The 26,556-nt window shown below is 40.7% G+C and overlaps 1 protein-coding gene across 1 annotated transcript in view; it reads left to right on the top strand.

Moving 5' to 3' along the window:
- Positions 1 to 21,017: 21,017 nt before the first annotated feature.
- Positions 21,018 to 26,556, top strand: part of LOC117325642 (zinc finger SWIM domain-containing protein 6-like) — a 55,337-nt gene continuing 49,798 nt past the window's right edge. Inside the window, exon 1 of the mRNA XM_033882030.1 lies at positions 21,018 to 21,388. Coding sequence (XP_033737921.1) covers positions 21,022 to 21,388 — 367 coding nt within the window. The 5' untranslated portion in view covers positions 21,018 to 21,021. The remainder of the gene's footprint in view (positions 21,389 to 26,556) is intronic.

The raw sequence follows: 26,556 nt of genomic DNA, 5'->3' as shown, positions 1-26,556 counted from the left end.
TAGTGTTTTACACGCATATCGTAGGGAGACAATATACCTATAGTCTGGGTAGAAATGTGTTTTACGACGTTTCCATTGGCTAATGTCTGTCTTGATAGACACAGAAAACTACCCGTTACCATTCTGGTGGGTTCACGTGTGTTCCAGGAAGAAATATATCTAGAAACTATTATGAAAGACCCAGTACATTAAAGTTTAATACCCTTTTTAATTATGTAGTAGATGATGAATTAAAATCATTTGTGAAGTTAATTAAGAAAATAAGTATACGACTCAACACTATTTAATATAATATCTTGCTTAACACATGTATTCATATAATTATCATATGTACTGTACAATCTTGTCATTGTCATTGTCATACAGGTTGTCGGGTATCGTTTGTCTGAGATCATAAACAATACTACATAAATCATATGATGTCATTTACAATGCGCATTCAGGTGTGGGATTTTAGCATGACTGGAATGTAATAAATATTGAAGAGGTGGCTTATAAAGTAGTGTTTACACTTCGTCTCTGAAAACGGTACGTGTGACGTTGGGTCCATTCTTCAACTATTTGGGGTTTACAACTGGAAATCTATGTACATACCGATTTTAGACTTGGATCAGATACCAAAGTTTGAAACCCCGTACAGACGTTGAATCCATTTTGATATGTACTGAAAAACTCGAGAAAGATCACAATTAACACCCCTCCCCCATCTACCGACTCGAACCACTCCTCACTTTCTATCTCCGGACTCCTCCAACTCCCCGCTCGCTCCCCCATCTCCCAACTCGTCCTGGTCCCCCATCTCCCGACTTGTCCTGCTCTCCATGCTCGCCTCCCCTATCTCTCGACTCGTCTTGCTCTCCGTTCACTTTCCTATCTCCCAACTCGTCCTGCTCCCCACTCGCTCCCCCATCTCCCGATCGTCACACTCCATGCTCGCCTCCGCATCTTCTGACTCGTCCTTCTCCCCGCTCGCTCGCCATCTCCCGACTCGTCCTGCTCTCCACTCGCTTCCCCATCTCCCAACTCGTCCTGCTCCCCGCTCGCTCCCCCATCTCCCGACTCGTCTTGCTCTCCGTTCACTTTCCTATCTCCCGAATCGTACTGCTCCCGTTCGCTCCCCCATCTCCCGATACACCCCGCTCCCGCTATACTTTCGTTATGTTTACATCTCGTACTCTTTGAGCATGACCGTTCCAGGGAACTTGTCTGTCTCCTGATAGATAGGACTTCTACTTATGGTGACAGGCTTCAATGAGACACAAACAGCCAGGGTCATATGGGGACAGGCTTCAATGAGACACAAACAGCCAGGGTCATATGAGGACAGGCTTCAATGAGACAATAACAGTCAGGGTCATATGAGGACAGGCTTCAATGAGACAGCAACAGTCAGGGTCATATGGGGACAGGCTTCAATGAGACAACAATTGCCAGGGTCATATAAGGACAGGCTTCCATGAGACACAAACAGCCAGGTCATATGAGGACAGGCTTCAATGAGACAACAATTGCCATGGTCATATAAGGACAGACTTCAACGAGACACAAACAGCCAGGGTCATATGAGGACAGGCTTCAACGAGACACAAACAGCCAGATCATATGAGGACAGGCTTCAATGAGACACAAACAGTCAGGGTCATATGAGGACAGGCTTCAATGAGACAATAACAGTCAGGGTCATATGAGGACAGGCTTCAATGAGACAGCAACAGTCAGGGTCATATGGGGACAGGCTTCAATGAGACAACAATTGCCAGGGTCATATAAGGACAGGCTTCAATGAGACACAAACAGCCAGGTCATATGAGGACAGGCTTCAATGAGACAACAATTGCCATGGTCATATAAGGACAGGCTTCAACGAGACACAAACAGCCAGGGTCATATGAGGACAGGCTTCAATGAGACACAAACAGTCAGGGTCATATGAGGACAGGCTTCAATAAGCACAAACAGCCAGGGTCATATGAGGACAGGCTTCAATGAGACACAAACAGCCAGGTCATATGAGGACAGGCTTCAATGAGACAACAATTGCCATGGTCATATAAAGACAGGCTTCAACGAGACACAAACAGTCAGGGTCATATGGGGCCAGGCTTCCATGAGACACAAACAGACAGGTCATATGAGGACAGGCTTCAATGAGACACAAACAGCCAGGTCTCATATGAGGACAGGCTTCAATGAGACACAAACAGCCAGGTCATATGAGGACAGGCTTCAATGAGACAACAACAGTCAGGATCATATGAGGACAGGCTTCAATGAGACACAAACAGCTAGGGTCATATGAGGACAGGCTTCAATGAGACAACAACATTCAGGGTCATATGAGGACAGGCTTCAATGAGACAACAACAGTCAGGGTCATATGAGGACTGGCTTCAACGAGACACAAACAGTCAGGGTCATATGAGGACAGGCTTCCATGAGACACAAACAGCCAGGTCATATGTGGACAGGCTTCAATGAGACAACAGTCAGGGTCATATGAGGACTGGCTTCAATGAGACACCAACAGCCAGGTCATATGAGGACAGGCTTCACTGAGACACAAACAGTCAGGATCATATGAGGACAGGCTTCAATGAGACACAAACAGCCAGGTCATATGAGGACAGGCTTCACTGAGACAACAACAGTCAGGATCATATGAGGACAGGCTTCAATGAGATACAAACAGCCATGTCATATGAGGACAGGCTTCAATGAGACACAAACAACCAGGACCATATGAGGACAGGCTTCAATGAGACAACAACAGTCAGGTCATATGAGGACAGGCTTCAATTAGACAACAACAGTCAGGGTCATATGAGGACAGGCTTCAATTAGACAACAACAGTCAGGGTCATATGAGGACAGGCTTCAATGAGACAACAGCAACCAGGACCATATGAGGACAGGCTTCAATGAGACAACAACGGTTAGGGTCATATGAGGACAGGCTTCAATGAGACAACAACAGCCAGGTCATATGAGGACAGGCTTCAATGAGACAACAGCAGTCAGGGTCATATGAGGACAGGCTTCAATGAGACAACAACAGTCAGGGTCATATGAGGACAGGCTTCAATGAGACAGCAACAGTCAGGGTCATATGGGGACAGGCTTCAATGAGACAACAATTGCCAGGGTCATATAAGGACAGGCTTCAATGAGACACAAACAGCCAGGTCATATGAGGACAGGCTTCAATGAGACAACAATTGCCATGGTCATATAAGGACAGGCTTCAACGAGACACAAACAGCCAGGGTCATATGAGGACAGGCTTCAACGAGACACAAACAGCCAGATCATATGAGGACAGGCTTCAATGAGACACAAACAGCCAGGGTCATATGAGGACAGGCTTCAATGAGACAACAATTGCCAGGGTCATATAAGGACAGGCTTCAACGAGACACAAACAGCCAGGGTCATATGAGGACAGGCTTCAATGAGACACAAACAGTCAGGGTCATATGAGGACAGGCTTCAATGAGACTCAAACAGCCAGGGTCATATGAGGACAGGCTTCAATGAGACACAAACAGCCAGGTCATATGAGGACAGGCTTCAATGAGACAACAATTGCCATGGTCATATAAGGACAGGCTTCAACGAGACACAAACAGTCAGGGTCATATGGGGCCAGGCTTCCATGAGACACAAACAGACAGGTCATATGAGGACAGGCTTCAATGAGACACAAACAGCCAGGTCTCATATGAGGACAGGCTTCAATGAGACACAAACAGCCAGGTCATATGAGGACAGGCTTCAATGAGACAACAACAGTCAGGATCATATGAGGACAGGCTTCAATGAGACACAAACAGCCAGGGTCATATGAGGACAGGCTTCAATGAGACAACAACAGTCAGGGTCATATGAGGACAGGCTTCAATGAGACAACAACAGTCAGGGTCATATGAGGACTGGCTTCAACGAGACACAAACAGTCAGGGTCATATGAGGACAGGCTTCCATGAGACACAAACAGCCAGGTCATATGTGGACAGGCTTCAATGAGACAACAGTCAGGGTCATATGAGGACTGGCTTCAATGAGACACCAACAGCCAGGTCATATGAGGACAGGCTTCAATGAGACACAAACAGTCAGGGTCATATGAGGACAGGCTTCAATGAGACACAAACAGCCAGGTCATATGAGGACAGGCTTCACTGAGACAACAACAGTCAGGATCATATGAGGACAGGCTTCAATGAGATACAAACAGCCATGTCATATGAGGACAGGCTTCAATGAGACACAAACAACCAGGACCATATGAGGACAGGCTTCAATGAGACAACAACAGTCAGGTCATATGAGGACAGGCTTCAATTAGACAACAACAGTCAGGGTCATATGAGGACAGGCTTCAATTAGACAACAACAGTCAGGGTCATATGAGGACAGGCTTCAATGAGACAACAGCAACCAGGACCATATGAGGACAGGCTTCAATGAGACAACAACAGTTAGGGTCATATGAGGACAGGCTTCAATGAGACAACAGCAGTCATGGTCATATGAGGACAGGCTTCAATGAGACAACAACAGTCAGGGTCATATGAGGACAGGCTTCAATGAGACAACAACAGAAGGAAATAAAGCACAGGAAAACAGAACAAGCAGTAAAGAACGGACCAGATCAATATCCTGCAATGTGGGTAACCGGTAAATTTGGGTCTCTTCGATGCCACCTGAGAAGAAGACAGACAATAATTCCCAGGACATGAGGCGTTGTTGGACTCTCCAATGTCCCCTATGAGTTACCGATGCGACCATGCAAGGAGGTGTTGGTTGGTGGTCACAATTAATCGTCCCATACCGCATACAGCGAGACAACACAAACCTTTTCTTTGTCCTTTCAACTGGGATAAACAAAATGTAAGCGGTCCCAGATAGGACTTTTATTTTACCCATAGGTGACGAGCCATTATGACAAAGCAATCACCATGTCGGAATTGACAACTATAGACAGATGGTTTTGTCTCCCGGACGTGGTTGTTGTAATATGAATTGTAATCTCACCCGTTTCTCCATGTCCATCTCACTCCTAATAGACTTTCCCCGTGACGTGTTAACTTCCGTGTATTGACAATAATGTACTTATGTATTCCGGGAAGGACATTGCTAAAACAACCGACTTATGCAGTAACATTGATTTATGATATTTTGATAATATCATACGCGTCGTTAGATATCGCATTGTTATTTATGTTATAATTCTGGCGATACACGGATGGAAATGCCCGGATGAGTATCTTATTTAGACATAAAATGATGTAAAATATTGTCACCTGATTTGCATTGGCTGCATGAGGGATATCAAGTTTCCTAACGAGTGTGTCATTACGTGTTGTCGCGGCGTTAGTGTCAGGTGTTCTCGTGGAAATCCAGTTACGTTTTCCCGTAATTGTGTACTACCAGTCGATACATTGTTTTAAACCATGCGATTATGCCAATTTTGGAATAGTTTATAGTATTTTTAGCGAAAGTATATTACACATTATGTTATGAAGAGGACCGTTGTTATGACGATGACGTTTACAGCGTATGAGGTAGCTTGTAAACTGTATCATAAAGGTCACATTAACTAGGGAGGGGATCCTACCTTCAATTTATGTTAGTAACCATACAGTTTTAATGAAGCTGTTTTCGACGTGACGTATTGTGACATGACCCCAAAAGCTGCATACGTTAAACTTAGATCTCTATATAAAAAGGGGATAATCTCTATACATATCTCTATACAAAAGGGGGACGATCTCTATACAAAAAGGGGACGATCTCTATACAAAAAGGGAACGATATTCCAACCTATATTTCAGAAGACGTTATGATGTTGAATTAATAAAGACGACCAATCTTGTTCACATGGCCCAGTGGAGCCCTCGTAACGTGTAGCAAGCTCCCACGGCCCAGTAGTGCCCTCGTAACTTGTATCACACTCCCCCGGCCTATTGGTGCCCTCGTAACATGTAGCACGCTCCCAATGTCTAGTAGTGCCCTCGTAACATGTAGCACGTACCCAAGGTCTAGTAGTGCCCTCGTAACTTGTATTACACTCCCCCGGCCTATTGGTGCCCTCGTAACATGTAGCACGCTCCCACAGCAAAATAGTGCCCTTGTAACATGTAGCACGTACCCAAGGTCTAGTAGTGCCCTCGTAAGGTGTAGCAAGCTCCCACGGCCCAGTAGTGCCCTCGTAACTTGTATCACACTCCCCCGGCCTATTGGTGCCCTCGTAACATGTAGCACGCTCCCAAGGTCTTGTGGTGCCTTCGTTACATGTAGCACGTTCCCAAGGTCTAGTAGTGCCTTCGTTACATGTAGCACGTTCCCAAGGTCTAGTAGTGCCTTCGTTACATGTAGCACGCTCCCGCGACCCGGTAGTGCCTTTGTAACGTATAGCACGCTCCCACAGCAAAATAGTGCCCTTGTAACGTGTAGCACGCTTCCACGGCCCGGTAGCGCCCTTGTAACGTATAGCACGCTCCCTCGATCCAATGGTGCCCTCGTAACGTGTAGCTAGCACACTCCCACGGCTAAGTAGTGCCCTCGTGATGTGTAGCACACTCCCATTGCCAAGTGTCCTCGTAACGTGTAGTTAGCACGCTCCCACGGCTAAGTGGTGCCACTCGTATTGTGTAGTTAGCACGCTCCCACGGCCAAGTGGTGCCCTCGTAATGTGCAGCACGTTCCCGCGGCCAAGTGTCCTCGTAACGTGTAACACGCTCCCCACTCTGTTAGTGCGCATGACTGTGGATAACCGCATCGAAGCACGTTCGCATTCGGATAATCATAACGATTATGTCCTGAAGAACATGAATATTTAACGAAACTATTTTAAAGCCTCTCTATCCCTGTTGTGTACTATTCCCTGCCAATTGGACATAGGTCAAATAAAATAAAATAACGACATTAGTCACAAGTAAAAATATCCCTACAAATGTTTGGTATGAACACCATAACTGCGTGCTAGTGAGGAAGCTTGGACACCTTTCAGGTGGTTTTGTCACCATTATTGCACCGTCATATATTTTCTCCAGTAGAAATCGATTTCTTTCCAGACGAAAGAGTCATATCTTTTAGGAGACCTTAGAGTGTATTACCATCACCACTTGGTCCGGCTCGACCAAAGACCCCAAGGTATTCATGTAGTGTTTATTTAAGACATTATTGATGTATCTATATAACGTTACACGTGTGTAGATCCCCTACCAGCTGTCCTTGTTTTATGTTTGTTGTGGCGGAGAGAATGGACGTGTCACTGCTTCTTATAAATTTGCTTTGCAGGCAATATCAATTTAAATCCGATAGGTCCCCCCTGAGAAAACCTGATTATATTCCAGGGAGATAAGTTTGCATTGGCAAGATTACTTTAGTATTGTGTTTTGTTCATGATTCCTGATAAACCTTGGTGATTGCTGGAAGGTATCGGTCTCCAATGATATAAGTATACAAGTGGTCATTTGTATGGCATTCCTGTTTGTCTTAAGTGACAATATTTAACGTGAATTTGGGTTGAAAATCACACAAAAAAATCACGCATCACCAGCACACATAAATTGATGACGTCACGCGCGCATTGCCCTCACCAATATAATGTTGGAATCCACGTTGGCCCAGCGGTCCTATAAAGATGACTCGGGAAGGGAGACATTTACGTAAACGATGGCTTGTAGCCTCACGGACATTTTTGTCCGGTGCCAATTTTGACGACAGTTTCTTCAGACAATCGATAGCCTTAGCCGCAGGATCTAGATCTCAGCGCCAGATAGCCAAAGGATAAGCTCTTCCCGCTGTTGGAGCTGACAAGCCTGCCAACCTCTTAATGTTCTCTGAGCCAACTGGGCCTTGGAAAGATTGCATGCTGGTACCAAGATCGCAGCACGTGCGTAGTGGGAAATATCGGCCTTTCGAACATCATTATGGAGACTTGCCTATAGGATAAGTGGCGGGAATTGCAAGGCCATACGCACCATGTCGAGCCGAGGAGGCGTCGGGGCGTAAACGAGATTTCATACAAAATGTTAAGTGGCCATGTTATGTGCGAATTTCATTTGGAAAATCATATTACGATTTCAGTCTCTGAATTTCTCCCGTGGCTTGACGCTGAGCGAACCAAGCGACCTAAACCGTGTGGAGACAAATCGAAACGCTTAGGCCGGATCGTGAAATGTCAATGATTTTTCACTGTAGCATGTTCAATCTGAGGTTCACACGAATAATGACAAGTTATATACTTTGAAAATCATTTCTAAACACGACACCACTCGTTATTATTAAAGAATCTGAGTATTTGTAAAAGCAAACTTCTCGCCTTTGTGAGAATTCTGGCGTAGGAATACATTCACAATGCGGTAAAGATTCAATCGCGTGCGGCATGAGTGCTATAAAGGACGCGGTCCTGGTGTACCGATACCATGTCACACCGACGTCATACTGTCGCGTGGAAAATTCCAAAGCCGACTAAAGGTGGGAAAATAGCATTGTATAATTAAGCTAATAAATGTAGTGCTTACAAAAGCAGAATATAGTAGTTAAAACCATATGTTATTTTTATGGTATTTTTAGCCCACCATCATCAGATGGTGGGCTATTCAAATCGCCCTGCGTCCGTGGTCCGTCGTCCGTCCGTCCGTCCCTCCGTCCGTCCGTCCCTCCGTCCGTCCGTCCGTAAACAATTCTTGTTATCGCTAATCCTCAGAAAGTACTGAAGGGATCTTTCTCAAATTTCATATGTAGGTTTCCCTTGGTGCCTAGTTATGGCTATTGCATTTTGAGACCAATCGGAAAACAACATGGCCGACAGGCAGCCATCTTGGATTTTGACAATTGAAGTTTGTTATCACTATTTCTCAGAAAGCACTGAAGGGATCTTTCTCAAATTTCATATGTAGGTTCCCCTTGGTGCCTAGTTATGCATATTGCATTTTGAGACCAATCGGAAAACAACATGGCCGACAGGCAGCCATCTTGGATTTTGACAATTGAAGTTTGTTATCGCTATTTCTCAGAAAGTACTGAAGGGATCTTTCTCAAATTTCATATGTAGGTTCCCCTTGGTGCCTAGTTATGCATATTGGATTTTGAGACCAATCGGAAAACAACATGGCCGACAGGCAGCCATCTGGATTTTGACAATTGAAGTTTGTTATCGCTATTTCTCAGAAAGTGATGAAGAGATCTTTCTGAAATTTCATACGCAGGTTTCCCTCGGTGCCTAGTTATGCATATTGGATTTTGAGACCAATCGGAAAACAACATGGCCGACAGGCAGCCATCTTGGATTTTGACAATTGAAGTTTGTTATCGCTATTTCTCAGAAAGCACTGAAGGGATCTTTCTCAAATTTCATATGTAGGTTTCTCTTGGTGCCTAGTTATGCATATTGGATTTTGAGACCAATCGGAAAACAACATGGCCGACAGGCAGCCATCTTGGATTTTGACAATTGAAGTTTGTTATCGCTATTTCTCAGAAAGTGATGAAGAGATCTTTCTGAAATTTCATACGCAGGTTTCCCTCGGTGCCTAGTTATGCATATTGGATTTTGAGACCAATCGGAAAACAACATGGCCGACAGGCAGCCATCTTGGATTTTGACAATTGAAGTTTGTTATCGCTATTTCTCAGAAAGCACTGAAGGGATCTTTCTCAAATTTCATATGTAGGTTTCTCTTGGTGCCTAGTTATGCATATTGGATTTTCAGACCAATCGGAAAACAACATGGCCGACAGGCAGCCATCTTGGATTTTGACAATTGAAGTTTGTTATCGCTATTTCTCAGAAAGTACTGAAGGGATCTTTCTCAAATTTCATATGTAGGTTTCCCTCAGTGCCTAGTTATGCATATTGGGACCAATCCGAAAACAACATGGCCGACAGACAGCCATTATCGCTAAGTCTTAAATTTTATATATAGGTTCCCCTTGTTTGAAATGTACTAGCTATAGAGGGCTGTTTATGAAAATACACAGATTAGTTAGACTTAGAGGAAGGGAAAAGTAGAGAAAAGATCAATCTGACATGGAACCTATAAAGATCATTCAATGGTGGGCGCCAAGATCCCTCTGGGATCTCTTGTTACATTTAAACGTCGCAATACATCTGAAGCAGACTTAGAATTCAGGAATATGTGCTGTTTCCAATAGCTATAGGTGCGGTTTTCACACACACAAACCTACACACCTCCCCCAGACACACACGCACAAAACACGTGTACACTGAAATAGATGACCAGGTGAAGTACCATGACGATCCCGGACAGCATGGCCATCACCTACTTCAAAAAAATCGGACCCTCTCTAGACTGTAGGGTGATTAGTTTACATCTTGTAGCATATTTTTGTGTCGTCCTAGATAATATAATTACAACATGTTTCTTTGTCAGTAATACACGGTCACTTCAGGAATAGTTGTGAGTGACGTATGATCCCCACATAACTACAATAAATAACATATTGATAGGAATAGTTGTGAGTGACGTATGATCCCCACATAACTACAATAAATAACATATTGATAGGAATAGTTGTGAGTGATGTATGATCCCCACATAACTACAATAAATAACATATTGATAGGAATAGTTGTGAGTGACGTATGATCCCCACATAACTACAATAAATAACATATTGATAGGAATAGTTGTGAGTGACGTATGATCCCCACATAACTACAATAAATAACATATTGATAGGAATAGTTGTGAGTGACGTATGATCCCCACATAACTACAATAAATAACATATTGATCCGTTTGTAACTTATCTTTTCCATTGCATTAATTGACCACCACGAGCGGATCCATTAACAACATGTCAATAAGTGCTGGTCCCTATGGAAACCGTTAATTAAGCATGGTTTCCATAGAAACAGTTGCTTAATACGAACATATAAAATAGAAAAAAATGTTGAAAACGTATTGCTCCCATAGAAATAAATGTCATTACTTAATGTTCCCATAGAAACAAATGTTAATGGAGTACTGCTTCCATAGAAACAGATGCTAAAACGTACTGTTCCCATGGAAACATATTTAAAAGGTGTATCCTTTCCATAGAAAGAGATGTTAAAAACGTAGTGCTACCATGCATAGAAACGGATGTTTATAACGTATTGTTTCCATAGAAACAAATGTTAATGATGTTCTACTACAATAGAAACAGATGTTAATGATGTTCTGCTCCAATAGAAACAAATGTTAATGATGTTCTGCTCCAATAGAAACGGATGTTAATGGTGTTCTGCTTCAATAGAAACAATTGTTAATGATGTTCTGCTCCAATAGAAACAAATGTTAATGATGTTCTACTTCAATAGAAACAAATGTTAATGATGTTCTGCTTCAATAGAACGGACGTTAATGATGTTCTGCTTCAATAGAAACGGATGTTAATGATGTTCTGCTTCAATAGAAACAAATGTTAATGATGTTCTACTTCAATAGAAACAAATGTTAATGATGTTCTGCTTCAATAGAACGGACGTTAATGATGTTCTGCTTCAATAGAAACAAATGTTAATGATGTTCTGCTCCAATAGAAACAAATGTTAATGATGTTCTACTTCAATAGAAACAAATGTTAATGATGTTCTGCTTCAATAGAAACAAATGTTAATGGTGTTCTGCTTCAATAGAACCAATTGTTAATGATGTTCTGCTCCAATAGAAACAAATGTTAATGATGTTCTACTTCAATAGAAACAAATGTTAATGATGTTCTGCTTCAATAGAACGGACGTTAATGATGTTCTGCTTCAATAGAAACGGATGTTAATGATGTTCTGCTTCAATAGAAACAAATGTTAATGATGTTCTGCTTCAATAGAAACAAATGTTAATGATGTTCTGCTCCAATAGAAACGGACGTTAATGGTGTTCTGCTCCAATAGAAACAAATGTTAATGATGTTCTGCTTCAATAGAAACAAATGTTAATGATGTTCTGCTTCAATAGAAACAAATGTTAATGATGTTCTGCTCCAATAGAAACGGACGTTAATGGTGTTCTGCTTCAATAGAAACGGACGTTAATGTTGTTCTGCTTCAATAGAAACGGACGTTAATTATGTTCTGCTTCAATAGAAACGGACGTTAAAAACGCACTGCTCCCAAAAAACAGATGTTAAATTAATGTACTGTTCCCATAGAAACATGTTACTGACATACTGTTCCAATTGAAAGAGCTGTTAATAGCGTACTGTTCCCATAGAAACAGATGTTTATGACGTTATTCTCCCATAGACACATATGTTAAAAACGTACTGTCCCATAGAAACAGATGTTAAAATCGTACTGCTCCCATAGAAACTAATGTGAAAATCATACTGCTCCCATAGAACCAGATGTTTATGACGTCCTGCTCCCATAGAATCATTTGTTAAATGATATCTTACTCTTCCTACAGATTTTAACAGTAATAGTTCAGTTTTCTACAGTCGAAGACAGTAACAATTTACTTTTACACCGGGATACTGCAGCCATATTGTTTCCGCAAAGGAAAAACGTTATGTCAGACTAGAACTAGATATTATTATTTCTGTATATGAACATTTGTGTATAATGAACGGTTACCATGGGAACAACCGTTATTGTGCAGTTTTTCCTGAGAATTAGATGCTATTAACGGATAGTTCCCACGTTAACAAATACTTGTATCGGAGGTAATGTAAGAATCGCCTGGTTAACATAGAAATAGTCTTGTTGTTTTTCTTTTTTAAGTATTAGCTTCATTCTAATGTAGGCATTGTCACATTTACCTGATGTTCCAATTAATATTCTATTGTGTCGTTTTGTTTTAGCAGTCTAACTTACTTATGACTAGTGTCATATAATTATCACATGCCGTATGAAGAGTCGTGACAGAACAGATGTAGTTTGGTATAGACTATAGGTTATTGATTTTCTCCCGTTATGTAACTTTATAACTAATTCTATTGAGGCAGAAGAAAATTGTGTTATCAGCTTACCGCCTAATGTGATAACGCAATGATTCGTTACGTCATATCGTAGTGGTCTCTGACCTGTCTACCGGTACTACCGGTACATATCGTAACGGTCTCTGACCTGTCTACCGGTACTACCGGTACATATCGTAGTGGTCTCGGACCTGTCTACCGGTACATATCGTAGTGGTCTCTGACCTGCCTACCGGTACATATCGTAGCGGTCTCTGACCTGTCTACCGGTACATATCGTAGTGGTCTCTGACCTGTCTACCGGTACATATCGTAGTGGTCTCTGACCAGTCTACCGGTACTACTGGTACATATCGTAGTGGTCTCTGACCAGTCTACCGGTACATATCGTAGTAGTCTGTGACCAGCCTACCGGTACATATCGTAGTGGTCTCTGACCTGTCTACCGGTACATATCGTAGCGGTCTCTGACCAGCCTACCGGTACATATCGTAGTGGTCTCTGACCAGACTACCGGTACATATCGTAGTGGTCTCTGACCTGTCTACCGGTACATATCGTAGTGGTCTCTGACCAGTCTACCGGTACATATCGTAGTGGTCTCTGACCAGCCTTACCGGTACATATCGTAGTGGTCCCTGACCAGTCTACCGGTACATATCGTAGCGGTCTCCGACCAGCCTACCGGTACATATCGTAGTGGTCTTTGATCAGCCTACCGGTATATATCGTAGTGGTCTCTGACCAGCTTACCGGTACATATCGTAGTGGTCTTTGATCAGCCTACCGGTACATATCGTAGCGGTCTCTGACCAGACTACCGGTACATATCGTAGCGGTCTCCGACCAGCCTACCGGTACATATCGTAGTGGTCTTTGACAAGCCTACCGGTACATATCGTAGCGGTCTCTGACCAGACTACCGGTACATATCGTAGCGGTCTCCGACCAGCCTACCGGTACATATCGTAGTGGTCTTTGATCAGCCTACCGGTACATATCTTAGTTACAATTCTCACACATTGATATTTCTAAGATTGGGTTCGATTACCCTGAATTCTCACCCACGTGGTTTACATAAGTATGTGTGTTCTCCACTTATAATGTTAGTATTAACTTATCGCGAGTTAGAACTTGTTTATGTTATGGGTAATTAGCAAAGCATAATTATACACGCATATCAAAACGACCGAGTGCTGTAAATAATGCGCTGTGGAGTAATGAATGCAAAACTGTCCTTAATTTCTAAAATGACACGTGTACACAAATTTACATTTTGCAGCTCAATATATACCTCTGCGTTTTCTTAAAGATATTAATATCATTTACCACATTATTGAGTTGTTCTATAAAGGTTTGCAAAAGCCATAAAAATGAACTTAATGTGTCACACAAGGTAGTAATCTTTGTTGTCTTACTAAACCTTTGTGTGGTGTATACTTAAGGATAATGATATTCTAGTTGACATACTGTCAGAAGATTCCTTCAACATCATAGATTAAGATTTAAGTTAACATAGTGTCCAAGATTAAAGCCATGAGGTATAATGTACGAGCGAAATAATTCTTTGTACCAAGATAAGTGTGGTAATCCCTTGTTGTTTTTGGGGGTGTTTTTTGGCTTCGATTTGTGTTTGTGAAGTGTAAGGAGAAGGAAACAAACGGGTGTTCTTCAAATTTACAAGTGAACAATTCATCCGTATGTAAATCTGTTTAAAACACAAACGATACTGTCCGGACCACGACAGCGCTCCACATGTCTACAACATAAGAGTTTCAATAGGATGTGGACCTGTATGTCGACATATCCTGGTCACGTACAAGGCCCTGTGTAACAAAACATTGGTTTTTATCATGATAATTGCGGGCTGCTTTGTCTGTTCTTACACGTCCACTTCCGACAGTTTCCTAATATTTCGTCCGTGTTCAGTCATTACATATCGTTGTTTAAAAAAGACATAAGTACAGTTATTTTTATTCTCACTTTAAACTCTATCCTGTAGCTAATTAGAATTAAACCCACCATCTCCATCGCACTATTCCAATACTGTCCTGTCTTTTTAGACAAATGTTCTTCCTAATTATTCCCTTGATACTGCCAGACTTTTGACCATTCTTTAACCGCCCTTGTAGGAAACAATGACAATCCTCTTTGGGTTGTAACTTTATTTTATTTTCATGTACATATGATAAGGATAAAATTGCCATCAGGAAATATTCCGTGTAACCGCCATTTCGTTACATGTCATACCAATTCCTTTGGTGAATTGACGTCCATTAAATATAAATGTATTCTATGACAGCCTATCGAATACGCTACAGTCGCCGACTCTCGAGGAAAAACGTGCACCCGTTCCATACGTGTTGTCGTGTAGAGAAATGTACCGCGGGGACTGAACAAAAGAGCGTGTGTATTGTCATTTAGAGAGTTCCTACCTTGTCGCAAGCTCACATGCGCCATGCTTGTTGAGGACGCGCTTTGCTGGGCAGGGGGGATAATTACCTCCCTCCGGACTCGACGTCAAAAAATGTTCGTCGGGTTTTTTTAACAGAAACCATCCGCCAGGATAGAGAACGGATACCGATCTGTAAATTTGTTAATTAATCGCCGATGTTGTTTCCCTGGAGACGCGCGAGCGGCGCGCGTGCTTATTGATCAACGAACATAGCCGGGAACTGCTACAAAAATAATTTTTGCTCTATTACAAAATATGATTTTGAGTGAATTATTGCAGAGCTTTTATTCATTCTGGACGGAAAGTGAGGACCCAGTTTGTATTAATTGCAGCATTGTGACTTAAATTCAATACATTAGTAGAGGCAGCGGCGACATGGCGAGACTAGCGGTCTGGAGACAACGCATGTAACCATGTTTCTCAACTCTGGATGTCAAGTTACGATATTTTAACTATTTCAGATTCGGTATTGGCACGGGTGTGAGGTTTGAGAATATACCTTTTTAAATGTCGCCTGAATCGATAGGCTGACATTGCCCTGAAGTAGCTAACATTGCGCGTCCTTTCTATTGTAAGCGATTACGCCCATTGATTTAACACAAATTAAATATCTTGTATGTTCCAAAAGATATGTCTGTCATTATAATTAAGTCATCAAATGGCGAATTTCTTTTTGTTTACTGCTTTATTTATCACTACACGGAGACCAAACAAACGTATAATGACATAAAATGTGTGTCCTGGGCTAATCGAAAGTAACATTAACGTTAAGCTATAGACAAATACTATAAACGCCACAGGCCCTCTATACCTTTTTGTAATAAAATGCATATCTATATTTATTCTAAACGTATGTATTTAAGTGTTATTTTAGCCCATACCAGCACCACCATGTGGCATCCCGTGGCATTATACGTACCGATAACATGATGCTATCTAGTGACATGTGGTTCATAAAGCATGGATATTGAATTCCTGCCTCTCCTTTCATATACCTTGTTCTCTCTGTTAACAATGTAAATGAGATATACAATACTTCTCTTTGTACTATTATCGTTTGCTTCGGTCTTTCATAATCAGCATCTCAATTTTATAGCCAAGAATAAAGTCAATTGAATGGAATGTCTCCATTTTCTTGTGATAATATGGATTTGATATCGATGTTTGTTCCCACTCCGTTTCCCTTTAGGATACACTACCTTTCGTGTACATAATTAAGCTGGCCCGTAGACGTATTATCACGCATGTTTGTATACCGCCATCAGATGGCGCCACGTATTGAGTTCCCGGGTGTGTCCCCCATATCCTAAGGAGACCCTCTGGATCTGGTTTATACTGCCCGGCTGGAGACACGTCATTCAAAGCCAACATCTTGCCGTGCAAGGGTGATTAAATGTTATGCTATTTTAAAATGCACGTTCATTTCCCGACAGAGTCGTACACGTGTTCTTACTGACGATAGCGACTACTGTAGATATCGACTTCCAACAGTTTGTACGAGATCGATCCCTCAGTCCTAGTCTTTTATTGTACACTAGGTGATCATTACAAAATACATCGATATTCAGACAGGCCGAATATCTTTTCCAGTCTTTGGTTTTATCTCTACCAGTCTCCGGTATTATCTCTACCAGTCTTCGATATTATCTCTACCAGTCTTCGATATTATCTCTACCAGTCTTCGATATTATCTCTACCAGTCTTCGATATTATCTCTATCAGTCTTCGGCAATATCTCTACCAGTCTTCAGTATCATCTCTTCCAGTCTTCGGCAATATCTCTACCAGTCTTCAGTATCATCTCTATCAGTCTTCGGTTTTATCTCTACCAGTCTTCGATATTATCTCTACCAGTCTTTGGTTTTATCTCTACCAGTCTCCGGTATTATCTCTACCAGTCTTTGGTATTATCTCTACCAGTCTTTGGTTTTATCTCTACCAGTCTTCGGTATTATCTCTACCAGTCTTTGGTATTATCTCTACCAGTCTTCGATATTATCTCTATAAGTCGTCGGCAATATCTCTATCAGTCTTTGGTTTTATCTCTACCAGTCTTCGATGTTATCTCTACCAGTCTTCGGTATTATCTCTACCAGTCTTCGGTATTATCTCTACCAGTTTTCGGTATTATCTCTACCAGTTTTTTGTTTTATCTCTACCAGTCTCCGGTATTATCTCTACCAGTCTTTGGTATTATCTCTACCAGTCTTCGATGTTATCTCTACCAGTCTTCGGTATTATCTCTACCAGTCTTCAGTATCATCTCTACCAGTCTTCGAAGTTATCTCTACCACTCTTCGAAGTTATCTCTACCAGTCTTTGGTATTATCTCTACCAGTCTTTGGTATTATCTCTACCACTCTTCGAAGTTATCTCTACCAGTCTTTGACATATCTCTACCAGTCTTCGGTATTATCTCTACCACTCTTCGAAGTTATCTCTACCAGTCTTTGACATATCTCTACCAGTCTTCGGTATTATCTCTACCAGTCTTTGGTATTATCTCTACCAGTCTTCGGTATTATCTCTACCAGTCTTTGGTATTATCTCTACCAGTCTTTGGTATTATCTCTACCAGTCTTTGGTATTATCTCTACCAGTCTTTGGTTTTATCTCTACCAGTCTCCGGTATTATCTCTACCAGTCTCCGGTATTATCTCTACCAGTCTTTGGTATTATCTCTACCAGTCTTCGGTATTATCTCTACCAGTCTTCGGTATTATCTCTACCAGTCTTCGGTATTATCTCTACCAGTTTTCGGTATTATCTCTACCAGTCTCCGGTATTATCTCTACCAGTCTTTGGTATTATCTCTACCAGTCTTCAGTATCATATATACCAGTCTTCGATATTATCTCTGCCAGTCTTCGGCAATATCTCTACCAGTCTTTAGTATCATCTCTACCAGTCTTCAGTATTATCTCTACCAGTCTTTGACATTATCTCTACCAGTCTTCAGTATTATCTCTATCAGTCTTTGGTATTATCTCTACCAGTCTTCGGTATTATCTCTACCAGTCTTCGGTATTATCTCTACCAGTCTTTGGTATTATCTCTACCAGTCTTCGATGTTATCTCTACCATTCTTCAGTATTGTAGACTTGGTAATTTTTACAACCATCTTTTTACACATATATTCAATTCAGTTCAATTTATTGAGTGTAGGCCTTGCGGTCCACGAGTATAGATGTGATGCACCAAGACAAAAGTGGAGTACGAGTTAAAGAAATACAGCTCTGATGATATTTGCTTCAAAAATGAATCTTTTGGGACGGCTTAATTCCTTGTTGTTGTTGACACAAAATAACTATGAATTCAAGCATTGTCGATTTTTCCCAGTAATTTTTTTGATATATTACATACCTCCTATTCCGCCTCAGTATTTCTATGACGGTCAGATTCAATTGCCAAAGAATGTGACATACAAGTTCATTAAACATATTCTGTATTTCCTAGGTGCATGCTTAGTTAAATAAAACTGAATGGAAAAATAAAGATTTACAATATGCAGATATGCTTATATAAAAAATGTATTTTGATGAATTCCATTATAAATTTAAATATTGTTGAGCTTGGTCAAAAAATCCTTTGCATGGCGTATACGTGGTAGGAAGATTTGATATCTAACCTAGAGTACATAACTCTACACATAAAGTACGGAATCGGTGCATACACTGGTGTTTTTTCTTTAATAAAGAAATCGTATGCACTTTTCCACTATGCAAAGTACATTTTTTTCGTGTCCAGTATTTAAATCAATTTACCTTTGTGTCAGATGTTGAAATTATAGATAACAAAGAAGATTTGTTGTTTAATATCTTAATTGAATATCACTGGAGTTAATGCAGCTACGATGACTGAGAGACCCATGGGCTGACCAGCCGATAGCCATTCCCATCTCTACCAAATTCATTTGACATGAGACAAAGAAATTAAACTGCTTTAAAGTTTATTTCGAAGAATGACCAATGATTTCGTCTGCTGTCGCTTTTACTAATCATATATTAAGGAAAAGGTTATCTTTTTTGTTCATTTGATCAGTTAGGCGGGGCAGTGGATAGCAAACAATTGATTAATGTAATTCTGTTAAACATCTTGCAGTATTATGATTTAGATAAATAAAACTCAAAGTGGAAGCAGATGTTGTCTATGGGAATAAGTCGACATATTGATAATAACAGTTATACTGGTGTAGAATATTTGTCTTTATGTCGAGCCTCTTATCATCATAAATAGGAATGTGTGCATTTGCTTTAGGACAAAAGAAACCGTTCGTCATAATATCCCGTGGCCCATCATTCAACATACACTTTTCCCCTGTCTATACATCGATATACCAATTTATTATCTATTTCAATCTTTTGTAAAGGCAAGAGCAATGACTGATAACAAATGAATCGGAGTTTGATTGTGAATCATGATCCCACATATATACACATCCCATTAGTTCGCCTTGATTAGTACAATTATAATTATAGCACGTTGAAGGCTAAAACAGCAGAAATATTTCGATTATGAAATGTGTTATTTATACAACAAAAATATGGATCTTGATTATAAATTGAATGCATTCGTGTGTCCCTAAACACATTCAATATTAAGAAATTAATTTTATCTAAGTATCATCAAAATTCGACGCGGGTCGATATTCTTTTGTTCCAATTCAATTGTTTAATAAATTGTATAAAGTAAAAATATCAGATGAAAATAAATTAGCATCAGATACATTAAGACATATTATATATGAAAACCATGTTTATATTTTCTTATGAAAGCTCTCAACCACAAGTACAATAAATGCGTATTTGATTTGTTTCTGTTTATCAATAAAAGTATTATTATGTATGTTGTGTTATAAAGTATCAACATAATTTTAATTATGTTATATCATTATCCTTACAATTGGTGTATACCTTAATGTAACCAATGATGTGAAAGGTTTACATTGTACACAGGGGTTAGCAACGATATATATAATAAGAAAAAGCAAATGACGGTCCCTGTGCATTATGCATGTATACATATCGTACGTGTGGCGAATTTATTTATAACACGCGCGCACGTCACGGAATGTAAAAAATGGGTACAAGCTAGTTCATTGTACTTCACACGTGTATTATAGAACAGAATGTAGTCGTTCCACTTGGTCACACTCCCCTGTACTTAGTTGACTCTGCCCTTGCCGGTCTTGTGACGTGATAACGTAGTAATGGGTTCCTGATAGTATTTTATGTTTTTGTGGGCGGGGCTCATCGATTGTTTGTCATGGAAGCATGTGCCATGTTATGAACAAAATTGTTTACATTTATCAAGAAACGGAAGGAAATGTTGTCCTTTCTGATACAAACTGTCAGTTCTTTTCTTTCCAGTGAAAACGGAAATGATTCCAAGTTTTATGTTGACACAAACCAAATTGCTTAATCACGGAAATCCATTGAAGTGTTTTATCTCACATATGCTTATCGTAGGGCTTGTTGACCTTTCATTCATTCGAAGGGATTTCCCCATAGGTAATGTTAGAGGCCCCGACCCAGCATACACTAACGTTTGTAAACGATACGCAAGCGTAGACCTCCCACAAGAATTACTGCACATGCGCACACCGGTTTGTGCAATCCATCAGATGTTTCCTCATGGCAGCTCCGAAAAGGCTGTGTACGAATTTTGCTCCAAGTTGGATATCCCAAAATGCTGGGAATTCGGGATTTAAGGATGGTAAAAGTGGACACGGTGATAAAGTGGAGTCTCTACTGGATATTTGTGCTAAAATTGTGGCGGAAAACATCCCATTTCAGACCGTAGAACAACGTTTCGATCGGATCCCCGAACCAGTTCAGGGGCGAATCGTGTTCTGGTCCTTCCCTCGTAATGAAAAGGATATTTGTATGTACTCCTCCTTCGCAAATTGTGGGAAGGATGGCGCAGAGAATCAAAAACTACCCTTCCACCAAGGAGTAAGACTTCTAGAAAATGGTGCTGTCGATAGTGTTTTACAAATTGGTAAGTAACAGCGAAAGTTTTATTTTAGAAACAGGGGGTCGATCAGTACTGTTTGACGTAGCTTCAGAAATGACAGCTGAACGAAACAGGTCGATACGTTGTTCAATGAATATTTGATTTCCTTTCTGTCATTTGTCTTTATTTTACGTGTGAAGCAGGCTATGGTGTATTGACTATTTAATTGTTAATCGTTTGACACGATACAAGGCTTGGTTTTCACTCAAACACTCGTAAACATATCCTAAATTCCACAATAACATATTTAGAAAATGTAATTTATTTCGGTTTGTTTACCAAAACTAAATATCATGGGTATTCATTGACATATCTCTTCACCATTTCTGACGTTAATATGTGACCTGGGTAAGAATACTTGTATGAAGTGTTTGGTATGTCTTTTGACAATTTTCCATTCAGTGGTAACAGTATAAAAGACACGTTTTCCTCAAGCCTATCTATTATCCCAACATTCAAGTACTGAGCACGCAGAAAACACATTCTGACTTGTAACCCCCTGATTACTGCTAAATAAGTTATGGAGTGGTTGGTTTCTATAAGCAGCTATTGCTGACATAAATGAATTGCCAGTCTTATCAAGAAATATTTAGTAGGGTAAGGCCTGTTTATACATAAGGCACAGGCCAGCTCAATTTTAATCTACACCAACTGGGACTCATTTGAATACACAGTCACAGTCGGTGTACAGTAGTCATTGTAAACCGCCTATCTGGGAAAATTCTCCTATACAGTGTTGTCGACATGAAACTAAATATTGCCTTAGGTCTGTATGTCAATTTATTCCGCTAGTTTACTGGCCGACTTAGTAAAAATCAATGTACATAAAATGGAAGAGAGGAGATAAAATTTCCAGTACAGACAAGCAGGACATGGAGAATGGATTGTTCAATGTGAATGGATGTCAGCAGGGCATACCATGGATACTTGTGCATTTTTATACCCACTTGGCTTGATAAAACCCTTTTCTGCCTTCCAGGCCTATTTTATACTTGTATTGATTGTGGCCTAGGTCATTGGATACCAAAGTAATTCCATACATAATATTATACCAAACTGAAAATGTTATTAACATAAAATGAATATTTGAAGGCTTCTTTGTTAGAAATAGGTATGGATATTTGTTCTAACAGGAACACTAGTTGTTGTTCATAAAGAGCTATAATAGGTGAATTGTCTTGCTGTAGTGTCAAAACTGTATGATTAAAACAGAAAAAAAGTAAAGAGTCAACGTAAGTCAATTTGCCAGGATGAAAAGAATAAGAACCAATTCATTAACTGTTAACATAAACACTTTTATTGATATCTATTAGATAAAAGTTATATTTATGAAAAAAGGGTTTATCTGCCCCTGTCGATTATCCATCTCCATCCATTACACCATAATAAAAACTAAACCCTCAAGAAAAGTACATCAGGGGAAGAGGGGAAATTATGTTAAAAATTGTCCTGATGGAGCCTCGCACCTAACGGCGAAACTAGTTGGCCAATAAATGATACCAAACTTACTGGTGATGTTTGAGCTTGTTGCAATTAATTCCTTCTACAAAACTGTATGATGTTATATAGCCACATTTATGTCTTGTTAACAGTTTATGTTTAGTATATTCTTATGTAATAATGGTCTGCTTCACTAGGAGATCTTGAGATTGAACGAACAAAAACAGATTTCAATGCTTTGTTTAGTATTGTAAATTAAAGGCACCCATCCTCTCATCATTTACCATTATCATTATACTGTAATACATAAAAACTGGAATATCATCAGTAAAGACAGTATGCAATTTCCAAAAAAATAACTTGCATATATCCTACATAATCTGATTATCATATTAATATAATAAATAAAATGCCTAGATTGGGTTGTCAAAAGAAGATATTGTAAAACTTCCACATGTGTTGACATCAGACTACCCTTTGTTCTGAACTCACATCTTATCATATGTACGTGTAGGACAGCTGGCACTACAGAATTATTACGGTATAAATGCTTGTTATGTGAGATACAAATATTGTATTAGTTTGCTGGATACAAATAATTCTCACAAAAATCACATTTTAGAAAAACTTAGTCGATGACATCTCTGTAAAGTCTGTTCAGAAAATTCAATACCTACTTTTTGTGCGATCGTTTAAATTCTATATGTATGTACTTGATAACTTGCTACATTTATCCTGCACATGAACTGTAGACAACACCCATGTAATACCAGCATCTGTTTTATAATTACAAAACTAATCTATCGAGATAACATTGTACAACACTAACGTCAGCTTGATTCCACCAAGTTGTTATCAGACCACGCACTGATAAGTAATTCTGTATGGTATAAATAGTGCCACACACACATATGTATCTGATAATTCATTAATTGTTCTAATTTTGATTGAGATAAACTAGACAATCATGGACAGGTGATGGTTATCACCCTGTGCGGCCAGTTCCAACAATGCTGAACAACTTTTTCCCATTTCCCTGTTATGATGGTAAACGCTGGCCTAAAGAATTGTCCTCAGACTTTTCATAAAGCTTGTAACTTATTTAGATTCTGAAATTAGATTTATGAATTTAGTTTAAAAAAATCTGAGATCTTGTACGTTAGAATCATCAGACTTTTAAATGTAATTGTAACCAATGATATATATATACATGTTCATGACTTGGATCTCGTGATATTGTATAGATGTACTATTGTATGTAAATTACACGCTCTTCTATAAACAAAGTACAGTCCTATCTGGCACAGTTTATTTCAATAGTTCTGAATATTATTAATCACATGATCATGATTGCAATGTAATGTTTATAAACTTGTGATATTTGACCTGCAACTTCTTTAGAATGATAATGAAATGATGTCACACTTACAATTTATGTTAAATTGTAAAATGATTTCATGTGTATTATGAAAAAATTTATGAAATTCAAATTTAAGCTTGTGTAAGATCCTATGTAGAATTTAAGCAATTAACTAATTATAATAATTAAGTTTTATCAGTCATATATGCATGAGTTGACTTGGGTAGTCAATGACCTGTTTTACATGTATGTCTGTGATGGTGTTGGGGGTCAAAGGTCAAGTGAAGTAGTGTCAAGGGAAGTAGTGACCTGTGGTGGGGGGGGGGGGGTGTGTGTTATCTGGGTGGTAGTGACCTGATCATGTAGTGGGGGGGGGGGAGGGCTTGTCGGGGTTGTAGTGGGGGGTGGGTTGTCTGTGTGTTGTAGTGGGGGGTTGGGGTGGGTTTGTCTGGGTTGTAGGGGTGGGGGGGGAGGGGTCGTCTTGGTTGTAGTGACCTGTAAGGGGGGGGGGGGGGGAATTGTCTGAGAAGGCCATATGGCCTGTTTGATACTTCAGTGGTGGAGTCTAGATCTGAGGTTGTCTGGAGTGGTCATGTGAATGGTCTGTTCTGATGGTGGTGGAATCAGCCGTTGTTTGGGGTAGTAGTGACTTGTGGTGGAGGGGGAGTTGTGACTTGTGGTGGAGGGGGAGTAGTGACTTGTGGTGGAGGGGGAGTAGTGACTTGTGGTGGAGGGGGAGTAGTGACTTGTGGTGGAGGGGGAGTAGTGACTTGTGGTGGAGGGGGAGTAGTGACTTGTGGTGGAGGGGGAGTAGTGACTTGTGGTGGAGGGGGAGTAGTGACTTGTGGTGGAGGGAGAGTTGTGACTTGTGGTGGAGGGGGAGTAGTGACTTGTGGTGGAGGGGGAGTAGTGACTTGTGGTGGAGGGGAGAGTAGTGACTTGTGGTGGAGGGGAGTAGTGACTTGTGGTGGAGGGGGAGGAGTGACTTGTGGTGGAGGGGGAGTAGTGACTTGTGGTGGAGGGGGAGTAGTGACTTGTGGTGGAGGGGTAGTAGTGACTTGTGGTGGAGGGGTAGTAGTGACTTGTGGTGGAGGGGGAGTAGTGACTTGTGGTGGAGGGAGAGTTGTGACTTGTGGTGGAGGGGGAGTAGTGACTTGTGGTGGAGGGGGAGAAGTGACTTGTGGTGGAGGGGTAGTAGTGACTTGTGGTGGAGGGTTAGTAGTGACTTACGGTGGAGGGGGAGTAGTGACTTGTGGTGGAGGGAGAGTTGTGACTTGTGGTGGAGGGGGAGTAGTGACTTGTGGTGGAGGGAGAGTTGTGACTTGTGGTGGAGGGAGAGTTGTGACTTGTGGTGGAGGGAGAGTAGTGACTTGTGGTGGAGGGGGAGTAGTGACTTACGGTGGAGGGAGAGTTGTGACTTGTGGTGGAGGGTTAGTAGTGACTTACGGTGGAGGGGGAGTAGTGACTTACGGTGGAGGGGGAGTAGTGACTTGTGGTGGAGGGAGAGTTGTGACTTGTGGTGGAGGGGGAGTAGTGACTTGTGGTGGAGGGGGAGTAGTGACTTGTGGTGGAGGGGGAGTTGTGACTTGTGGTGGAGGGGGAGTTGTCAAATTTAAAATTTGAAGAGACATGCATGCCTTTGCAATCACAAAAGCCATACAAATGTATATAACTAATCAAGGAAGTTGAAAAGTGCAGACTGACCCATTTCGGGGGTGGTTGAGGTTGTCTGGGGTTAATGGGGTAACTTTTGTTTGAGGGAGGGGGGTGGGGGGGAGGATTTGTTGGTCAATTTGATCCATTATCTCCATACACAGGAGTCCAGTGTAACAGCCTAAACAGGATCAGAGGTCAACAAGCAGAATTAGTGTCGTGATCATGAATCACACATACTTTGACAATTACCTGGATATAGTGGACTGTTCTATGAAACAATACACTAATCCCAGCTATGGTAAATTGAGGAAGAACTGCAGAATATGATGCTCTATGTGGTATATTTGATTGTCACCTGACTTTAATTATGTTTTTTTTTTTTTTTTTTTGGATCACAAATTCATTCTGTTTCCACCCATCATTGAGGATATTAGGAGAATAATGACTGGTTTTATGACATCTTGTATGATAAAATCTAGACACTATGACTGATGTTTATACACCAATTTGGTCTAAGGCAAATATGAACAGAGCCTGTGTGCCTACTAGGGTATGTAGCTAGTAAGATCTAGAGCGACACTGATGGATATCCATATTCCAGCATTTTATAGTCACCCTGGAGATCTAGACCTTCAGGAAATGTCTGTCATGGACAAAGTGGCTTGATCAAGCGAAACTGAGGACTACAAGACTATTT

The sequence above is a fragment of the Pecten maximus genome, chromosome 4 (genome assembly GCF_902652985.1).
Source record: "Pecten maximus chromosome 4, xPecMax1.1, whole genome shotgun sequence".
In the NCBI taxonomy this organism is placed as follows: Eukaryota; Metazoa; Mollusca; class Bivalvia; order Pectinida; family Pectinidae; genus Pecten; species Pecten maximus.
Note: the sequence above shows the minus strand (reverse complement) of the source record. Positions and strands in the feature narration are given on the sequence as shown.